At 46.0% G+C, this 21,873-nt stretch overlaps 1 protein-coding gene across 7 annotated transcripts in view; it reads right to left on the bottom strand.

Moving 5' to 3' along the window:
• The window catches only part of LOC115160257 (liprin-alpha-3), a 55,754-nt gene that overhangs the window by 6,548 nt on the left and 27,333 nt on the right, over positions 1-21,873 (bottom strand). For 6 of the 7 annotated variants that reach the window (XM_029710636.1, XM_029710632.1, XM_029710638.1 and 3 more), the window contains 6 exons: positions 14,788-14,927; positions 13,419-13,540; positions 1,627-1,805; positions 1,218-1,418; positions 977-1,039; positions 433-459 (listed from right to left, as the gene is read on the bottom strand). In XM_029710636.1, coding sequence (XP_029566496.1) covers positions 433-459; positions 977-1,039; positions 1,218-1,418; positions 1,627-1,805; positions 13,419-13,540; positions 14,788-14,927 — 732 coding nt within the window. Of the gene's footprint in view, positions 1-432; positions 460-543; positions 705-976; positions 1,040-1,217; positions 1,419-1,626; positions 1,806-13,418; positions 13,541-14,787; positions 14,928-21,873 lie in introns of those variants that run through there. The other variant, XM_029710662.1, reaches the window with a different exon arrangement.

Here is a 21,873-nt window from a genome sequence, read left to right as displayed (position 1 = left end):
AGAGAATGCCAAGAGTGTGCAAAGCTGTCATCAAGGCAAATGGTGGCTACTTTGAAGAATCTAAAATATAACATATATTTTGATTTGTTTAACACTTTTTTGGTTACTACATGATTCCATATGTGTTATTTCATAGTTGTGATGTCTTCACTATTATCCTACAATGTAGAAAATAGTAAAAGTAAAGAAAAACCCTGGAATGAGTAGGTGTGTCCAAACTTTTGACTGGTACTATAGATAGATAGAGTTAACCTCAATCCTAGTCCTGAGTATAGTCAATACTTTTTTTTGAAGAGGACAAAAAGTCTGTAAAAGTATTGATCAAACTCTAAGGAAAATGCCCAAATTGCTGTATCGGATTTATGGTCTTTTTGCAATGTGATATCATTGATTTAATTTCCTATTCATGACAAAACTACAATAATATCTCACCTGGTCCCAGCTGAACTCCTTCACTTCCTTCAGTGGAGGCAAAGGAAAGGGATAGAGAGAAAAAGGGATAGAGGGGGAGGGAGAGGGAAATGGAACGATTGCCAGGACGTGTTTTTACGGTAAATGACAGGAGGCGTTATGGAGAAGAAAAGATGGAAGGATGGAAGGGCAGAAGGAGGAATAGTTTGTTAGTGAATGAAAATTAGTTGGAGAAACACTACACTCAAAGAGAATTTGGGGGAGTAGTGGGGAAAAGGTGCAGCGACACATGCCTAATCAGAGACAAAGACAAGGAAAACAAATTGTAAATGGAATTTCATTCAGCATAGTCTCAAGTTGCTTGTTGATTTCAAACAAGTTGGATGTGTACCATCAATTCTTATACAGTTAGGAATTAATAGAATATTGTTAGATAATTGAGTTGCACGAAAGTCTTGGCATGTCTTAATTGGTCAAACATAGATTAAATCACTTTTGAAATAAGATAGCGTGTAGGAGAACCAAAAGCAAATATAAAAAGAAAGAGATAGGCAAAACAACTTACTGGTTTTATGGCAGCGGTCAGTGACTCCATTTCGGCATGAGTCATCCATATATCACTGGTCGACTGTGATGTCATCGAGGACAATTTGAAATTCAGATGGGAAAAGAATAAGGATATGATTACAGTTTGCATACATTTTCACTCAGACTTATTCAAACTTCTATATGTGTAGCAAGTATGCTACTGAACATATGGTAATGTTTGTGTGCGTGTTTGTGAGTGTATATGCTGTAACACTTACGGAGCGTGTGCTGGCCGGTGCCGAGGGGCTGGTGAGGGACACCATCTCCTGGATGGCCAGGCGCAGTTTGAGACGGTGCAGGGGGTTACTGATGCCAATCTCCCGCTGGATCTCTGTGTCCGACAAGTTGGCCATGATGGCACCGCTCTTCACATTGGCACGACATGCTGCCACATACCAGGCGGGCATGCCCACCCACAACTAAGAGGAAGAGGAAAAGGAAGAGGAGGGAGAAGATGTATCTGCTTTGGGAATATTTACAAAAATATTCCCTGCCAATAAGGATGAATTTAACATGTGCATCGTGTACAGTACATTATTCAGATTCATTCATAGTAAGATGGAGCACCTTCAGGTAAAACAATGCACATGATTTCCTCCCAGATAGTTAACCAATGAGACATCATACCTCAAGCCATGTAACCACCGTGGGGCCATCCCATGAAGCGAAGGGAAGACCCTGGCGACAAGCTTCTTCTAGCAGGTCGTGCTTCTTCTTGCTGCGGCGATCTTTCTCCACGGTGCCAGTTCCCATCTTGGCCAGTCCCAGGGGGTCAGCTGAGCCCAGGTCATCAGAAGGTGTGGAGGCTGAGGTCAAAGGTCATGTGAGAAACTACTCCCCATGATTACTGGACAATCTGTCTTGCCATAAATAATTTGTTTTTCTTCTAAAAACATAGAACAATGCTACCCTGGTTGATTATTTAAAAAATATTGAGTATAGCTGTGCACACTGAGTATACCAAACATTAGGAACACATTCCTAATATTGAGTTGAACCCCAGTTTAGTTGGGGCATGGACTCTACAAGGTGTTGAAAGTGTTCCACAGGAATGCTGACCCATGTTGACTCCAATGCTTCCCACAGTTGTGTCAAGTTGGCTGGATGTCCTTTGGGTAGTGGACCATTCTTGATACATACGGGAAACTGTTGAGTGTGAAAAACCCAGCAGCATTGCAGTTCTTGACACAAACCGGTGCGCCTGGCATCGACTACCATACCCCATTCAAAGGCATTTAAATCTTTTGTTTTGCCCATTCACTCTCTGAATGGCATACATATAGTGGCTTGCGAAAGTATTCACCCCCTTGATATTTTTCCTATTTTGTTGCCTTTCAACCTGGAATTAAAATTGATTTTGGAGGGGTTTGTATCACTTGATTTACACAACATGCCTACCACTTCGAAGATGCAAAACATTTTTTATTGTGAAACAAACAAGAAATAAGACAAAAAAACTGAAAACTAGAGCGTGCATAACTATTCATCCCCCCAAAGTCAATACTTTGCAGAGCCACCTTTTGCAGCAATTACAGCTGCAAGTCTCTTGGGGTATGTCTCTATAAGCTTGGCACATCTAGCCACTGGGATTTTTGCCCATTCTTCAAGGCAAAACTGAAACAGCTCCTTCAAGTTGGAAGGGTTCCGCTGGTGTACAGCAATCTTTCAGTCATACCACAGATTCATTCCAAGACATTTAAACGTTTCCCCTTAAACCACTCAAGTGTTGCTTCATCAGTATGCTCAGGGTCATTGTCCTGCTGGAAGGTGAACCACAGTCCCACTCTCAAATCTCTGGAAGACTGAAACAGGTTTCCCTCAAGAATTTCCCTGTATTTAGCGCCATCCATCATTCCTTCAATTCTGACCAGTTTCCCAGTCCCTGCCGATGAAAAACATCCCCACAGCATGATGCTGCCACCACCATGCTGGTGGATGGTGTTCTCAGGGGGATGAGAGGTGTTGGGTTTGCGCCAGACATAACGTTTTCCTTAATTACCAAAAAGCTACATTTTAGTCTCATCTGACCAGAGTACCTTCTTCCATATGTTTGGGGAGTCTCCCACATGCCTTTTGGCGAACACCAAATGTGCTTGATAATTTTTTTCTTTAAGCAATGGCTTTTTTTCTGGCCACTCTTCCGTAAAGCCCAGCTCTGTGGAGTGTACGGCTTAAAGTGGTCCGATGGTGTCACGACTCCTGCCGAGGGTGACTCCTCTCCCTGTTCGGGTGGCGCTCGGCGGTCGTCGTCACCGGCCTACTAGCTGCCACCGATCCCCTTTTCCTTTTCTGTTGGTTATGCCTTAATTTGTTGCACCTGTTTTCTATTAAGTTATTAGATGAGTATTTAAGCCCATCTCCCCACCTGTTCTGTGTGCGGGCTTGTTTCGTTCATTTACACTGTGTGTTGTGTAGTGGATCGTGTTTTGTTTGGAACTTTGTATTTTGATACGCCCTGTTGTGTTGGGCGAATACTCTTTTGGTAGTGCGTAAATAAAGCACTGTAGTAAATGTTTCTGTTTCCTGCGCCTGACTCCACACCCACGACGTCATGGTGTGATGGAGGAACGGGTCCTCCATCACACCACCGTACTCCATCAGATTGGGTCAGCTATGGACCAGATGATGGAGAGGATGGACCGATGGGAGAGGAGTGGTCTCCTCTCTTCACCTCCGACTCACCCGATGAGTCCACCTACTCCGCTCCCTTCTCCGTCTGGATCTGGCGCACTTCGTGTTGCGCCCCCGAGGGAGTACGATGGAGCAGTGGTAGGGTGCCAGGGGTTTCTGTTACAGATTGATTTATACCTGGCTACCGTGAGGCCGACTCCCTCGGGGGAGGAGAGTGTGAGCCTCCTCGTCTCCTGCCTGACGGACCGAGCGTTGGAATGGGCCAACGCTGTATGGAATGGCCCAGACTCAGCGAGGGAGAACTCCCCTGAGTTCACCCGCCATTTCCGGGCCGTATTCGACCACCCTCCAGAAGGCCGAGCGGCAGGTGAGCGACTGTTTCATCTTAGACAGGAGACGTGGAGCGCGCAAGACTTTGCTCTGGAGTTCCGGACCTTGGTTGCTGGGGCCGGGTGGAACGACAGGGCACTAATGGATCATTACCGGTGCAGCCTCCGGGAGGACGTCCGCAGGGAGCTAGTGTGTTGGGACACTACACTCTCCCTAGATGAACTGATCGACATGTCCATCCGACTGGACAATCTGCTGGCTGCCCGTGGGCGTTCAGAAAGGGTCCTGTCAGTTCCACCTCCTAGCCCTCCCACGCCCATTCCCATGGAGCTAGGAGGGGCCGCGTCAAAGGGAACCGGAGGAGGGTGCTCCTCCTGCACCAATTGTGGTCGCCGAGGACACACGGCCGACCGGTGCTGCGGGGGTCCCTCTGGGAGTCGAGAGGGCAGGCAGAACACTCCTCGTTCACCCCAGGTGAGTCAGAATCAAACTCACCCAGAACCCTCTGTTGGTCACATGTTTGTTTTAATTTTTTTCTTGATTTTTCTCCCTGTTCCCAGCATAAGGCGCTAGTCGATTCAGGCGCAGCTGGGAACTTTATGGATCGCAGACTCGCCCTCAAGCTGGGAATTCCACTGGTGCCGTTAGATTTCCCCCTTCCCCGTGCACTCCTTAGATAGCCGGCCATTAGGGTCAGGGCTGGTCAGGGAGACCACGGTGCCACTGGACATAGTAACGCAGGGGAATCATAAGGAGCTAATTAGTTTCTTCCTTATCGATTCACCTGTGTTTCCAGTGGTGCTGGGAGTGCCTTGGCGGGCGGTCACAATCCCAAGATGTTGTGGAAACAGGGTGTTCTCCAGGGGTGGTCAGAGGAGTGTTCAGATAGGTGTCTGGGAGTTTCCATCGGTGCCACGTCGGTGGAGAGTCCAGACCAGGTTTCCACTGTGCGCATTCCCCCTGAGTATGCCGATTTGGCTCTCGCTTTCTGTAAGAAGAAGGCGACTAAATTACCACCTCATCGACAGGGGGATTGTGCGATAAACCTCCAAGTTAACGCTGCGCTTCCCAAGAGTCATGTGTACCCATTGTCCCAGGAGGAGACGTTGGCTATGGAGACATATGTCACGGAATCTCTGGGACAGGGGTACATTCGGCCCTCCATTTCACCCGTCTCCTTGAGTTTATTTTTCGTGAAGAAAAAGGGGGGAGGTCTGCGTCCGTGCATTGATTATAGAGGTCTCAATTCCATTACAGTGGGGTTCAGTTACCCACTACTTCTCATCGCTACGGCGGTAGAATCATTTCACGGAGCGCGTTTTTTCACGAAACTGGATCTCAGGAGCGCATATAATCTGGTGCGTATTCGGGAGGAAGACGAGTTGAGTTTAGTACCACATCGGGCCACTATGAGTACCTCGTCATGCCGTATGGGTTGAAGAATGCTCCAGCCGTCTTTCAATCCTTTGTGGATGAGATTCTCAGGGACCTGCATGGGCAGGGCGTGATAGTGTATATCGACGATATCCTGATTTACTCCACCACCCGTGCTGAGCATGTGTCCCTGGTGCGCAGGGTGCTTGGGAGACTGCTGGAGCATGACCTATACTTCAAGGCTGAGAAGTGTGAGTTCTCCAAACGAGCCGTCTCCTTCCTGGGTTATCGCATTTCCACCTCGGGGGTGGTGATGGAGTGTGACCGCATTAAGGCCGTGCGTAATTGGCCGACTCCAACCACGGTGAAGGAAGTGCAGCGGTTTTTGGAATTTGCCAATTACTACCGGAGGTTTATCCGGGGTTTTGGCCAAGTAGCGGCTCCCATTACCTCACTGCTGAAGGGGGACCGGTGCGTTTACAGTGGTCGACAGAGGCGGACAGAGCTTTCAACCAGTTGAAGGTACTGTTCACTGATGCGCCTGTGTTGGCGCACCCGGACCCCTCCTTACCATTCATAGTGGAGGTGGACGTGTCCGAGGCTGGGGTGGGTGCCGTGCTATCACAGCGCTCGGGTATGCCACCGAAACTCCGCCCCTGTGCTTTCTTTTCTAAGAAGCTCAGTCCGGCGGAGCGCAACTATGATGTGGGGGACCGGGAGCTGTTGGCTGTGGTCAAGGCTCTGACCGTGTGGAGACACTGGCTTAAGGGGGCTAGACACCCTTTTCTCATCTGGACTGACCACCGGAACTCATTGCGAGCTCACAGAACAGGGCTCCGGGCAGCCGAGCGGAAATGGAGGAAAACTAGCCTCCCTGCGGACCTGGCATCTTTTCACTCCCTCCTCTCTACATTTTCTTCCTCTGTTTCTGCTGCTGAAGCCACTTTCTACCACTCTAAATTCCAAGCATCTGCCTCTAACCCTAGGAAGCTCTTTGCCACCTTCTCCTCCCTCCTGAATCCTCCTCCCCCCCTCCCTCTCTGCGGATGACTTCATCAACCATTTTGAAAAGAAGGTTTGACGACATTCGATCCTCGTTTGTTAAGTCAAACGACACCGCTGGTCCTGCTCACGTTGCCCTACCCTATGCTTTGACCTCTTTCTCCCCTCTCTCCCCAGATGAAATCTTGTGACTTGTGATGGCCGGCCGCCCAACAACCTGCCCGCTTGACCCAATCCCCTCCTCTCTTCTCCAGACCATTTCCGGAGACCTCCCCTACCTCACCTCGCTCATCAACTCATCCTTGACCGCTGGCTACGTCCCTTCCGTCTTCAAGAGAGCGAGAGTTGCACCCCTTCTCAAAAAACATACACTCGATCCCTCCGATGTCAACAACTACAGACCAGTATCCCTTCTTTCTTTTCTCTCCAAAACTCTTGAGCGTGCCGTCCTTGGCCAGCTCTCTTGCTATCTATCTCAGAATTACCTTCTTGATCCAAATCAGTCAGGTTTCAAGACTGGCCATTCAACTGAGATCGCTCTTCTCTGTGTCACAGAAGCTCTCCGCACTGCTAAAGCTAACTCTCTCTCCTCTGCTCTCATCCTTCTAGACCTATCTGCTGCCTTTGATACTGTGAACCATCAGATCCTCCTCTCCACCCTCTCCGAGTTGGGCATCTCCAGCGCGGCTCACTCTTGGATTGCGTCCTACCTGACAGGTCGCTCCTACCAGGTGGCGTGGCGAGAATCCGTCTCCGCACCACGTGCTCTCACCACTGGTGTCCCCCAGGGCTCAGTTCTAGGCCCTCTCCTATTCTCGCTATACACCAAGTCACTTGGCTCTGTCATATCCTCACATGGTCTCCTATCATTGCTACGCAGACGACACACAATTAATCTTCTCCTTTCCCCCTTCTGATAACCAGGTGGCGAATCGCATCTCTGCATGTCTGGCAGACATATCAGTGTGGATGATGGATCACCACCTCAAGCTGAACCTCGGCAAGACGGAGCTGCTCTTCCTCCCGGGGAAGGACTGCCCGTTCCATGATCTCGCCATCAGGGTTGACAACTCCATTGTGTCCTCCTCCCAGAGTGCTAAGAGCCTTGGCGTGACCCTGGACAACACCCTGTCGTTCTCAGCTAACATCAAGGCGGTGACCCGATCCTTTAGGTTCATGCTCTACAACATTCGCAGAGTACGGGCTCCCTGCCTGTGCCATTAAACCCTTACAACTCATCCAGAACGCCGCAGCCCATCTGGTGTTCAACCTTCCCAAGTTCTCGCACGTCACCCGCTCCTCTGCACACTCCACTGGCTTCCAGTTGAAGCTCGCATCTGCTACAAGATAATGGTGCTTGCCTACGGAGCTGTGAGGGGAACGGCACCTCCGTACCTTCAGGCTCTGATCAGTCCCTACACCCAAAGAAGGGCACTGCGTTCATCCACCTCTGGCCTGCTCGCCTCCCTACCTCTGCGGAAGCACAGTTCCCACTCAGCCCAGTCAAAACTGTTCGCTGCTCTGGCACCCCAATGGTGGAACAAGCTCCCTCACGACGCCAGGACAGCGGAGTCAATCACCACCTTCCGGAGACACCTGAAACCCCACCTCTTTAAGGAATACCTGGGATAGGATAAAGTAATCCTTATACCCACCCCCCGCCCCAAAAATATATAGATGTACTATTGTAAAGTGGTTGTTCCACTAGATATCATAAGGTGAATGCACCAATTTGTAAGTCGCTCTGGATAAGAGCGTCTGCTAAATGACGTAAATGAGTATATCCGGGCAGCCAGGAGACTGAACCCGCGTCAGGCACGGTGGGCCATGTTCTTCACCCGATTTCAGTTCACTATTTCGTATAGACCAGGTTCCATGAACACCAAGGCCGACGCGCTGTCCCGTCTCTATGACACTGAGGATCGGCCCATCGATCCTACTCCCATCCTTCCAGCCTCTAAGCTGGTAGCACCGGTGGTATGGGAGGTGGACGCGGACATTGAGCGAGCGCTACAGGTAGAGCCTGCGCCTTCTAACTGTCCTACAGGCCGTAAGTACGTTCCGCTTGGTGTGATCAATTGATTTGATGGGCTCATACACTACCCTTGTCAGGTCATCCTGGGGTGGCGAGGACAGTGCGAGGCCTTAGGGGGAAGTACTGGTGGCCCACCTTGTCTAAGGACGTGAGGTTTTATGTCTCTTCCTGTTCGGTATGCGCCCAGAGTAAGGCTCCTAGGCACCTTCCTTGAGGGAAGTTACAACCCCTCCCCATTCCACAAAGGCCGTGGTCTCACCTGTCGGTGGACTTCCTTACCGATCTTCCCCCGTCTCAGGGGAATACCACGGTTCTGGTGGTGGTGGATCGGTTCTCTAAGTCCTGCCGTCTCCTCCCGTTGCCCGGTCTCCCTACGGCCCTACAGACTGCGGAAGCTCTATTCACCCATGTCTTCCGGCACTACGGAGTGCCGGATGACATCGTTTCTGATCGGGGTCCCCAGTTCACGTCCCGTGTATGGAGGGCGTTTATGGATCGCCTGGGGGTCTCGGTCAGCTTGACCTCCGGTTATAACCCCGAGAGCAATGGGCAGGTGGAGAGAGTGAACCAGGAGGTGGGTAGGTTTCTGCGGTCGTACTGCCAGGACCGGCCAGGGGAGTGGTCCAGGTACATACCATGGGCCGAACTGGCACAAAATTCACTCCGCCACTCATCCACTAACATGTCGCCATTTCAGTGTGTGCAAGGCTACCAGCCGGTCCTGGCACCGTGGCATTAGAGTCAGACCGAGGCTCCTGCGGTGGAGGATTGGGTGCAGCGCTCCAAGGAGACCTGGAGGGCTGTCCAGGAAGCCCTTAGCCTGTTTGGTATAGGGGGCAGTATTGAGAATTTTGGAAAAAATATGTTCCCATTTTTAACTGCCTCCTACACCAACTCAGAAGCTAGAATATGCATATTATTGTTCAGGTTTGGATAGAAAACACTCTGAATTTTCTAAAACTGTTTGAATGGTGTCTGTGAGTATAACAGAACTCCTATGGCAGGCAAAAACCTGACAAGGTTTCAAGCAGGAAGTACCCTGTCTGACAAGGAGTCGTGCGTCTTACCTCTTTTTATTGAAAAGTAAGGATCTTAGCTGTAACGTGACAATTCCCAGGGCTCCAATAGGCTCTCAGAGCCCGCGAAATAACTGAAGGTTTACGAGGGAACCTCAGGTTGAAACATATTATCGCCTTTTGTAAGTGGATGCTCGGAGGACCTTTCAATGATGCGCGTGCATGAGTCGCTTCTGAGGAGAAATTTTATTCGGCTGTTTAGGCTCAATGCATACTCCCGGTCGGAATATTATCACTTCTCTACGACATAAATGGCATAAAAATTGGTTTTAAACAGCGGTTGACATGCTTCGAAGTACGGTAATGGAATATTTAGACATTTTTGACACGCCAATGCGCCATGCGCGACACCGCGAAAAAGCATTCTAGAACTCACGAACAAAACGTCGCTGTTTGGATATAACGATGGATTATTTGGGACCAAACCAACATTTGTTATTGAAGTAGAAGTCCTGGCAGTGTATTCTGATGAAGAACAAGCAAGGTAAGAACATCTTTCTTATAGGAAATGTGATTTTGGTGGATGCTGACCTGGGTGGGTATCTAAATAGCTAGCCCTGTAATGCCGGGCTATGTACTTAGATTATTGCAAAATGTGCTTCATCCGAAAAGCTATTTTAAAATCGGACATATCGAGTGCATAGAGGGGTAATGTATCTATAATTCTTAAAATAATTGTTATGCTTTTTGTGAACGTTTATCGTGAGTAATTTAGCAAACTGTTAGTAAATTCACCGGAAGTTTGCGGTGGTTATGCTTTTTCTGAACGTCACATGCTAATGTAAAAAGCTGGTTTTTGATATAAATATGAACTTGATTGAACAGACATGCATGTATTGTATAACACAATGTCCTAGGTGTGTCATCTGATGAAGATTATAAAAGGTTAGTGCTGCATTTAGCTGTGGTTTGGGTTTATGTGACATGATATGCTAGCTTGAAAAATGGGTGTCTGATTTTTTCTGGCTGGGTACTCTGCTAACATAATCTAATGTTTTGCTTTTGTTGTAAAGCCTTTTTGAAATCGGACAGTGGGGTTAGATTAACGAGATTCTTGTCTTTAAATAGCTGTGAAATAGTCATATGTTTGAGAAATTGAAGTTATAGCATTTCTAACGATTCAAAAATCGCGCCACTGGATTTCAGTGGCTGTTACGTAGGTGGGACGAGTTCGTCCCACATGTACCAGAGAGGTTAAGCAAGCAGGTGGACGGCAGAAGAGGAGCGCTGACCGCCACCGCAGTGAGGCCCCCGTATTCCAACCGGGGGACAGGGTCTGGCTCTCGACCCGAAACCTGCCCCTCCGCCTACCCTGCCGGAAGCTGGGTCCGCAGTGTGTAGGGCCCTTCAAAGTCCTGAGGAGAATAAACGAGGTGTGTTACAGATTAAAACTCCCTTCTTATTATCGTATTAACCCCTCGTTTCATGTGTCTCTCCTCAGGCCGGTGGTAGCTGGTCCCTTACAAGAAGGTGAGGTGCCGGAGGTCCCTCCGCCCCATCTGGACATCGAGGGGTGCCCAGCGTATACAGTACATACCATTCTGGACTCAAGACGCAGGTGAGGGGCGTGCAGTACCTCGTGGACTGGGAGGGGTACAGCCCGGAGGAGAGGTGCTGGGTGCCAGTGGGGGACATACTGGATCCATCACTGTTGAGGGATTTCCATCGCCTCCACCCGGATCGCCCTGCGCCTCGCCCTCCGGGTCATCCCCAAGGCCGGTGTCGGCGTGCTGCGGGAGCCGCGCGTCGGGGGGGGGGGGTTCTGTCACGACTCCTGCCGAGGGTGACTCCTCTCCCTGTTCGGGTGGCGCTCGGCGGTCGTCGTCACCGGCCTACTAGCTGCCACCGATCCATTTTTCCTTTTCTGTTGGTTATGCCTTTATTTGTTGCACCTGTTTTCTATTAAGTTATTAGATGAGTATTTAAGCCCATCTCCCCACCTGTTCTGTGTGCGGGCTTGTTTCGTTCATTTACACTGTGTGTTGTGTAGTGGATCGTGTTTTGTTTGGGACTTTGTATTTTGATACGCCGTGTTGTGTTGGGCGAATACTCTTTTGGTAGTGTGTAAATAAAGCACTGTAGTAAAAGCTTCTGTTTCCTGCGCCTGACTCCACACCCACAACGTCCCAGCGTTACAGATGGACAGATACTCCAATCTCCGCTGTGGAGCTTTGCAGCTCCTTCAGGGTTATCTTTTGTCTTTTTGTTGCCTCTCTGATTAATGCCCTCCTTGCCGGGTTCGTGAGTTTTAGTGGGCGGCCCTCTCTTGGCAGGTTTGTTGTGGTGCCATATTCTTTCCATTTTTTAATAATGGATTTAATGGTGCTCCGTGGGATGTTCAAAGTTTTGGATTTTTTTATAACCCAACCCTGATCAGTACTTCTCCACAACTTTATCCCTGACCTGTTTGGAGAGCTCCTTGGTTTTCACGGTAACCCTTGCTTGGTGGTGCCCCTTGCTTAGTGGTGTTGCAGACTCTGGGGCCTTTCAGAACAGGTGTATATATACTGAGATCATGTGACAGATCATGTGACACTTAGATTGCACACAGGTGAACTTTATTTACCTAATTGTGTGACTTCTGAAGGTAATTGGTTGCACCAGAGGGGCTTCATAGCAAAGGGGATGAATACATATGCACACACCACTTTTGGGTCGAATACCCCTGCAACACCCTTCCTTGCTCTGCCACGGGTCTCTCGCCATTTGAGTGTTCCCTGGGTTATCAGACTCCGCTCTTCCCTGAGCAAGAGGAAGAGGTCGGCATACCTTCAGCCCAGATGTTTGTCCGCCGCTGTCGTCGTACCTGGAAGAGAGCCCGGTCGACCCTTTTCACCTCCAGATATCGACGACAAGCGGACCGCCACCGGACCCTGGCATTGTCTTGGGCAGAAGGTATGGCTGTCCACCCAGGATCTGCTCCTCCGTGTGGAGTCCCGCAAACTTTCCCCCCGGTATATCGGCCCTTTCCCCATCTCCAATGTCATTAGCCCCTCTGCTGTTCGTCTTCTGTTGCCCTGTACCCTCCGTATACATCACACTTTTTATGTGTCTAGAATCAAACCCATGTCTCACAGCCCTTTGTCTCCTGTTTCCTGACCCTGAGACTGCCTGCCGTTCTGTACCTTTTGGACTCTGATCTGGATTACCGACCTCTGCCTGCCCTTGACCTGCCGTTTTGCCTGACGCCTGTTCTAGTAATAAACTTTTGTTACTTCGACACTGTCTGCATCTGGGTCTTCCCTAAAACGTGATATGGTCAGTATATGTCATGGAAAGAGCAGGTGTCCTTAATGTTTTGTATACTCAGTGTATATTAGTGTGTACTTTATAAGTAAACTGTTTGTGTGCAAAATACAGGCGACCTTACATTGTTTCTAACCCTCACACCCCACACACGGTCAACCGGTGGTGAAAAGTACTTAAGGAAAAAATACTTTAAAGTACTACTTATGTATTTTGGGGGGGTATCTGTACTTTACTTTACTATTAACATTTTTGGCAACTTTTACTTTTACTTCACTACATTTCGAAAGAACATTTTGTATTTTTTACTCCATACATTTTCCCTGACACCCAAAAGTATTACATACATTTTGACAGGAAAATTGTCCAATTCACACACTTATCAAGAGAACATCGCTGGTCATCCCTACTGCATCTGATCTGGCAGACTCACTAAACACAAATGCTTCGTTTGTAAATTATTTTAAAAATTGTGCTGTCTGGTTTGCTTAATATAAAGTATTTTAAATTATTTGATACTTAAGTACATTTTAGCAATTCCATTTACTTTTGATACTTAAGTATTTAAAAAAAAATACTTTTAGACTTTTACTCAAGTAGTATTTTACTGAGTGACTTTTACTTTTACTTGAGTCATTTTCTATTAAGGTATCTTTACTTTTACTCAAGTATGACAATTTAATACTTTTTCCACCACTGTGGTCAACAACTCTATATTGACTTACCCAGAGAGGCAGACTGACTCCCAGGTCCTCCGATCCTCCCCTTCTCCTTCTTCCCAAACAGGCGTCCAATGGAGGACTTGATGCTCTTCTTCTTGCTGGCTTTGTGGAGAGAGTCCTGACTACTGGTGGTTGCAAATTAATCACAGAACATCACTGGTGAACAAAAAAATGCAACCATTTCAAATATTTCATATAAGGAAATCAGGCAATTGAAATAAATTCATTAGGCACTAATCTATGGATTTCACAACAGGGAATACAGATATGCATCTGTTGGTCTCAGATACCTTTAAAAAAAAGGTAGGGGCATGGATCAGAAAACCAGTCAGTATCTGGTGTGACCACCATTTGCCTCATGCAGTGCAACACATCTCCTTCGCATAGAGTTGATCAGGCTCTTGATTGTGACCTGTGGAATGTTGTCCCTCTCCTCTTTAATGGCTGCGCACAGTTGCTGAATATTGGCGGGAACTAGAACATTCTGTCGTACACGTCGATCCCGAGTATACCAAACAGCTCAATTGGTGACATGTCTGGTGAGTATGCAGGCCATGGAAGAACTGGGACATTTTCAGCTTCCAGGAAATGTGTACAGATCCTTGCGGCTTGGGGCTGTAAATGATGAATGGCACGACAATGGGCCTCAGGATCTCATCACGGTATCTCTGTGCATTCAAATTGCAATCAATAAAATGCAATTGTGTTGGTTGTCTGTAAATTATGCCTACCCATACCATAATAACCCCAACGCCACGATTGGGCACTCTGTTGACAACGTCGACATCAGCAAACCGCTCACCCACACGACGCATAAACGTGGTCTGTGGTTATGAGGCCGGTTGGACGTACTGGCAAACTCTCTAAAACAACGTTGGAGGCGGCTTATGGTAGAGAAATGAACATTAAATTATCTGGCAACAGCTCTGGTGGACATTCCTGCAGTCAGCATGCCAATTGCACACTTCATCAAAACTTGACACATCAGTGGCATTGTGTGACAAAACTGCACATTTTAGAGTGGACTTTTATAGTCCCCAGCACAAGGTGCATCTGTTTAATGATCACACTGTTTAATCAGCTTCTTAATATGTGACACCTGTCAGGTGGATGGAGTATCTTGGCAAAGGAGAAATGCTCACTAACACTTACTAATACTTTACATGTTGCGTTTATATTTTTGTACATTATACATGATGGTCACTGAAATAGTTGGTAATCTAGTCTACTTTATATCCATTCTATTGGCATTAATATATTTTAGATTTTATTTTATTCAACCTTCATTTCAATACAGAGTCATATACTTTCCATTACCTAGCTTCCCAGCAAACGCACATTGTCTCAATGTTGACTAAAGTAATAACTGTACCTGCGGAATTCGCGGTGATCATCCAGCCCAGCCCCTGGGTGTGTGTGAGTCATTCTATCCAATCGCAGAGCACGAGGAACCGGAGGAGGGGTGGAGTCAATCAAGGCTAGCGCCCGGCAGTCGTCGCCCTCTTTGCTGTTCTGTATTGACAGACAATCAGTTCAATTGAGTCACTGTAGACAACTATTTTAATCAAATCCCAAATCAAATCAAATTGTCTTGGTCACATACACATGGCTGGCAGATGTTATTGCGAGTGTAGAGAAATGCTTATGCTTCTAGATCTGACAGTGCAGCAGTATCTAACAGGTAATATCTAACAATTCCACAACAAAACCTAATATCTAACAAATTCCACAGAACCTAATACACACAATCTAGTAAAGGAATGGGATGAGAATATATAAGTATAACATATATGGATGAGCAGTAACAGAGCGGCTAAGATGCAATAGATAGTGAAGGATACAGTATACAGTATATACATATGAGATGAGTAATGTGAGATATGTAAACATTATTAAAGTGGCAAAATTAAAGTGACTCGTGTTCCATCTATTAAAGTGGCCAATGATATCAAGTCTGTAGGTAGGCAGCTGCCTTTCTGTGCTAGTGGTGGCTGTTTAACAATCTGATGGCATTGAGATAGAAGCTGTTTTTCAATCTCTCTGTCCCAGCTTTGATGCACCTGTACTGACCTCGCCTTCTGGATGGAAGCGGGGTGTACAGGTAGTGACTCGGGTGGTTGTTGATATTTTTTGCCTTCCTGTGACATCAGGTGTTATACGTGTCCTGGAGGGCAGGTAGTTTGCCCCCGGTGATGCGTTGTGCAGACTGCACCACCCACTGGAGAGCCCTGCGGTTGTGGGCGGTGCAGTTGCCGTACCAGGCGCTGATACAGCCCGACAGGATGCTCTCAATTGTGCATCTGTAGAAGTTTGTGAGGGTTTTCGGTGACAAGCCACATTTTTTCGCCATCTTCACCACACTGTCTGTGTGCGTGGACCATTTCAGTTTGTCGGTGATATGTACACCGAGGAACTTAAAACTTTCCACCTTCTTCACTGCTGTCCTGTCGATGTGGATAGGGGGGCACTCCATTTGCTGTTTCCTGAAGTCCACGATCATCTTTTTTGTTTTGCTGACATTGAGTGACAGGTTATTTTCCTGACATCACACTCCAAGGGCCCTCACCTCCTCTCTGTAGGCTGTCTCGTCGTTTAGTCATTTAGTCATTTAGTTCAGTTACCTTAGCTTTCTTGGTAAAAGGAACAATGGTGGCCATCTTGAAGCATGTGGGGACAGCAGACTGGGATAGTGATTGATTGAATATGTCCGTAAACACTCCAGCCAACTGGTCTGCGCATGCTCTTAGGACGCCACTAGGGATGCAGTCTGGAGCTGCAGCCATGCGAGGGTTAACACGTTTAAATGTTTTACTCACGTCAGCCACGGAGAAGTAGAGCCCACAGTATTTGGTAGCAGGCCATGTCAGTGGCACTGTATTGTCCTCAAAGCACGCAAAGAAGTTGTTTAATTTGTCTGGGAGCAAGACGTCGATGTCCGAGACGGGGCAGTTTTTTTTTTGTAATCCGTGATTGTCTGTAGACCCTGCCACATACATCTCGTGTTTGAGCCGTTGAATTGCGACTCCACTTTGTCTCTATACTGACACTTTGCTTCTTTGATTGCCTTACAGAGGGAATAACTACACTGTTTGTATTCGGTCATGTTTCAAGTCGCCTTTCCATGATTAAATGTGGTGTTACGTGCTTTCAGTTTTGCGCAAATGCTGCCATCAATCCACGGTTTCTGGTTAGGGAAGGTTTTAATAGTCACAGTGGGTACAACATCACAGAGTCCACGTATACATCAATGTTAATGTCTGAGGCTACCTGGAACATATCCCAGTCCACGTGATCGAAGCAATCTTGAAGCGTGGAATCCGATTGGTCAGACCAGCGTTAGATAGACCTAAGCACGAGCGCTTCCTGTTTTTAGTTTCTACCTATAGGAGGGGAGCAACAAGATGGAGTCATGGTAAGATTTGCCAAAAGGAGAGCGGGGGAGGGCCTTGTATGCATCGTGGAAGTTAGAGTAGCAGTGGTCGAGTGTGTTACTCGCTCGTGTACTGCAATCGATATGCTGATAGAATTTAGGTAGCCTTGTTCTCAGATTACCTTTGTTAAAATCCCCAGCTACAATAAATGCAGCCTCAGGATATATGGTTTCCAGTTTGCATAAAGTCCAGTGAAGTTCCTTGATGGCCGTCTTGGTATCCGCTTGCGGGGGATATACATGGCTGTGACGATAACCGAGGTCAGTTCTCTTTGGAGACAATACGGTCGGCATAATGAATTTTATTTGCTGTACGAAGATGTGTCCATTTGAGTAACTTCTTCGCTAGTTTGCTAGTTTAAAGGAAAAATAAACAAAAAACAATATTTATGTGTCACCAGCCACGTCATCATCACAGGATTTTGTATCATCATGACGTGGCCGGTGACACTTTGCTTCTTGAAAGTCCAATGTCTTGAAAACTTGACTGCTGACATGCAAAACATCTTGGGACTGTACCAACAGTGGACTAATGATAAAAATACCAAAAGATGAATTTTGAGTGGTCCTTTAATGTATTACCTTATAAACAGTTCCAGCCATTTAAATCACAATAGAAAATGCAATGTATTTGTTGTACTGTAAACATTTCAGCTTGATTTAGTCACAGTACACTTGAGACCTTCAGCAACAATAATAGCACAGTTTTCCATATTTATTTTTTCTCATCAAACAAACACAATCAACAAACACAATCAACAAACACAATCAAACACAGTGCAGACATAAGGAAGAAGTTCCTTTACCCAGCGGGAAAAACTCGTTGAAATGAAGTTATTACAACCAGATTACAAATCAAATCAAATTGTATTTGTCTCATGTGCCAAATACAACAGGTGTAGGTAGAACTTACCGTGAATTGCTTACTTAACCTGTCTGGGCTAGGGGGCAGTATTTTCACGGCCGGATAAAATACGTACCCGATTTAAACTGGTTACTACTCTTTCCCAGAAACGAGAATATGCATATTATTAGTAGATTTGGATAGAAAACACTCTGAAGTTTCTAAAACTGTTTGAATGGTGTCAGTGAGTATAAAAATGTAATAAGCTGTTTTTTGATATAAATATGAACTTGATTGAACAAAACATGCATGTATTGTATAACATAATGTCCTAGGAGTGTCATCTGATGAAGATCATCAAAGGTTAGTGCTGCATTTAGCTGTGTTTTGGGTTTTTGTGACATATATATACTTGCTTGAAAAATGGCTGTGTGGTTATTTGTGTCTATGTACTCTCCTAACATAATCTAATGTTTTGCTTTCGCTGTAAAGCCTTTTTGAAATCGGACAATGTGGTTAGATTAACGAGAGTCTTATCTTTCAAATGGTGTGAAATAGTCATATGTTTGAAATATTGAAATTATTGCATTTTTGAGGTATTTGTATTTCGCGCCACGCGATTCCACTGGCTGTTGAATAGAGTGGGACGCTAACGTCCCACCTAGCCCATAGAGGTTAACCTCTACGGGCTAGGGGGCAGCATTGAGAATTTTGGAAAAAATATGTTCCCATTTTTAACTGCCTCCTACACCAACTCAGAAGCTAGAATATGCATATTATTGTTCAGGTTTGGATAGAAAACACTCTGAATTTTCTAAAACTGTTTGAATGGTGTCTGTGAGTATAACAGAACTCCTATGGCAGGCAAAAACCTGACAAGGTTTCAAGCAGGAAGTACCCTGTCTGACAAGGAGTCGTGCGTCTTGCATCTTTTTATTGAAAAGTAAGGATCTTAGCTGTAACGTGACAATTCCCAGGGCTCCAATAGGCTCTCAGAGCCCGGGAAATAACTGAAGGTTTACGAGGGAGCCTCAGGCTGAAACACATTATCACCTTTTGTAAGTGTCGACTCAGAGGACCTTTGAATGAGGCGCGTGCACGAGTCGCTCCTGAGGAGAAATTTTATTCGGCTGTTTAGGCTCAATGCATACTCCCGGTCGGAATATTATCACTTATCTACGAGATAAATGGCATAAAAATTGGTTTTAAACAGCGGTTGACATGCTTCGAAGTACGGTAATGGAATATTTAGACATTTTTGACACGCCAATGCGCCATGCGCGGGACCGTGAAGAAGCATTCTGATAGTGTCTAGAACTCACGAACAAAACGTCGCTGTTTGGATATAACGATGGATTATTTGGGACCAAACCAACATTTGTTATTGAAGTAGAAGTCCTGGCAGTGTATTCTGATGAAGAACAAGCAAGGTAAGAACATTTTTCTTATAGGAAATGTGATTTTGGTGGAGGCTGACCTGGGTGGGTATCTAAATAGCTAGCCCTGTAATGCCGGGCTATGTACTTAGATTATTGCAAAATGTGCTTCATCCGAAAAGCTATTTTAAAATCGGACATATCGAGTGCATAGAGGAGTAATGTATCTATAATTCTTAAAATAATTGTTATGCTTTTTGTGAACGTTTATCGTGAGTAATTTAGCAAACTGTTAGTAAATTCCCCGGAAGTTTGCGGGGGTTATGCTTTTTCTGAACGTCACATGCTAATGTAAAAAGCTGGTTTTTGATATAAATATGAACTTGATTGAACAGACATGCATGTATTGTATAACACAATGTCCTAGGTGTGTCATCTGATGAAGATCATCAAAGGTTAGTGCTGCATTTAGCTGTGGTTTGGGTTTATGTGACATGATATGCTAGCTTGAAAAATGGGTGTCTGATTTTTTTCTGGCTGGGCACTCTGCTGACATAATCTAATGTTTTGCTTTCGTTGTAAAGCCTTTTTGAAATCGGACAGTGGGGTTAGATTAACGAGATTCTTGTCTTTAAATAGCTGTAAAATAGTCATATGTTTGAGAAATTGAAGTAATAGTATTTCTAACGATTCAAAAATCGCGCCACTGGATTTCAGTGGCTGTTACGTAGGTGGGACGAGTTCGTCCCACATACCCTAGAGAGGTTAAACCACTCGAGAGTTGCTTTAGCAGTATGCTTAGGGTCATTGTCCTGCTGGAAGGTGAACCACAGTCCCACTCTCAAATCTCTGGAAGACTGAAACAGGTTTCCTCAAAAATGGCCCTATATTAAGTGCCATCCATCATTCCTTCAACTGACCAGTTTCCCAGTCCCTGCCGATGAAAAACATCCCCACAGCATGATGCTGCCACCACCATGCTTCACTGTGGGGATAGTATTCTCGGGGTGATGAGAGGTGTTAGGTTTGTGCCAGACATAATGTTTTCCTTAATGGCCAAAAGCTCAATTTTAGTCTCATGTGACCAGAGTACCTTCTTCCATATGTTTGGGGAGTCTCCTACATTACTTTTGGCAAACACCAAACGTGTTTGCTTATTTTTTTCTTTAAGCAATGGCTTTTTTCTGGCCACTCTTCCGTAAAACCCAGCTCTGTGGAGTGTACAGCTTAAAGTGGTCCTATGGACAGATACTCTCCGCTGTGGAGCTTTGCAGCTCCTTCAGGGTTATCTTTGTTATCTTTGTTGCCTCTCTGATTAATGCCCTCCTTGCCTGGTCCATGAGTTTTGGTGGGCGGCCCTCTCTTGGCAGGTTTGTTGTGGTGCCATTTTCATTCCATTTTTAATAATGGATGTAATGGTCTGTGGGATGTTCAAAGTTTCTGATATTTTTTTTATAACCCAACCCTGATTTGTACTTCTCCACAACTTTATCCCTGACCTGTTTGGAGAGCTCCTTGGTCTTCATGGTGCCGCTTGCTTGGTGGTGCCCCTTGCTTAGTTGTATTGCAGACCTTGGGGCCTTTCAGAACAGGTGTAGATATACTGAGATCATGTGACAGATCATGTGACACTTAGATTGCACACAGGTGGACTTTATTTTTAATAAATTATGTGACTTCTGAAAGTAATTGGTTGCACCAGATCTTATTTAGGGGCCTCATAGCAAAGGGATGAATATATATGCACACACCACTTTTCAGTTTTCATTTCTTAGAATTTATTTAAACAAGTAATTTTTTCATTTCACTTCACCAATTTGGACTATTTTGAGTATGTCCATTACATGAAATCCAAATAAAAATCAATTTAAATTACAGGTTGTAATTCAACAAAATAAGAAAAACGCCAAGGGGGATGAATACTTTTGCAAGGCATAATATATATATATAAAAAAAAAGTATTTGATCCCCTTCTGATTTTGTACGTAGGCCCACTGACAAAGAAATGATCAGTCTGTAATTTTAATGGTAAGTTTATTTGACAGACAGAATAACAACAAAAAAATCCTGAAAAACGCATGTCAAAAATGTTATAAAATGATTTGCATTTTAATGAGGGAAATAAGTATTTGACCCCTCTGCAAAACATGACTTAGTACTTGGTGGCAAAACCCTTGTTGGCAATCACAGAGGTCAGACGTTTCTTGTAGTTGGCCACCAGGTTTGCACACGTCTCAGGAGGGATTCTGTCCCACTTCTCTTTGCAGATCTTCTCCAAGTCATTAAGGTTTCGAGGCTGACGTTTGGCAACTCGAACCTTCAGCTCCCTCCACAGATTTTCTATGGAATTAAGGTCTGGAGACTGGCTAGGCCACTCCAGGACCTTAATGTGCTTCTTCTTGAGCCACTCCTTTGTTGCCTTGGCCATGTGTTTTGGGTCATTGTCATGCTGGAATACCCATCCACGGCCCATTTTCAATGCCCTGGCTGAGGGACGAAGGTTCTCACCCAAGGTTTTACAGTACATGGCCCCGTCCATCGTCCCTTTGATGCGGTGAAGTTGTCCTGTGCCCTTAGCAGAAATACACCCCCAAAGCATAATGTTTCCACCTCCATGTTTGACGGTGGAGATGGTGTTCTTGGGGTCATAGGCAGCATTCCTCCTCCTCCAAACACTGCGAGTTGAGTTGATGCCAAAGAGCTCAATTTTGGTCTCATCTGACCACAACACTTCACCCAGTTGTCCTCTGAATCATTCAGATGTTCATTTGCAAACTTCAGACGGGCATGTATATGTGCTTTCTTCAG

This window comes from Salmo trutta, chromosome 2 (assembly GCF_901001165.1).
Source record: "Salmo trutta chromosome 2, fSalTru1.1, whole genome shotgun sequence".
Classification (NCBI taxonomy): domain Eukaryota; kingdom Metazoa; phylum Chordata; class Actinopteri; order Salmoniformes; family Salmonidae; genus Salmo; species Salmo trutta.
The sequence above is the reverse complement of the archived record's forward strand: the minus strand, read 5'-3'. Positions and strand labels throughout refer to the sequence as shown.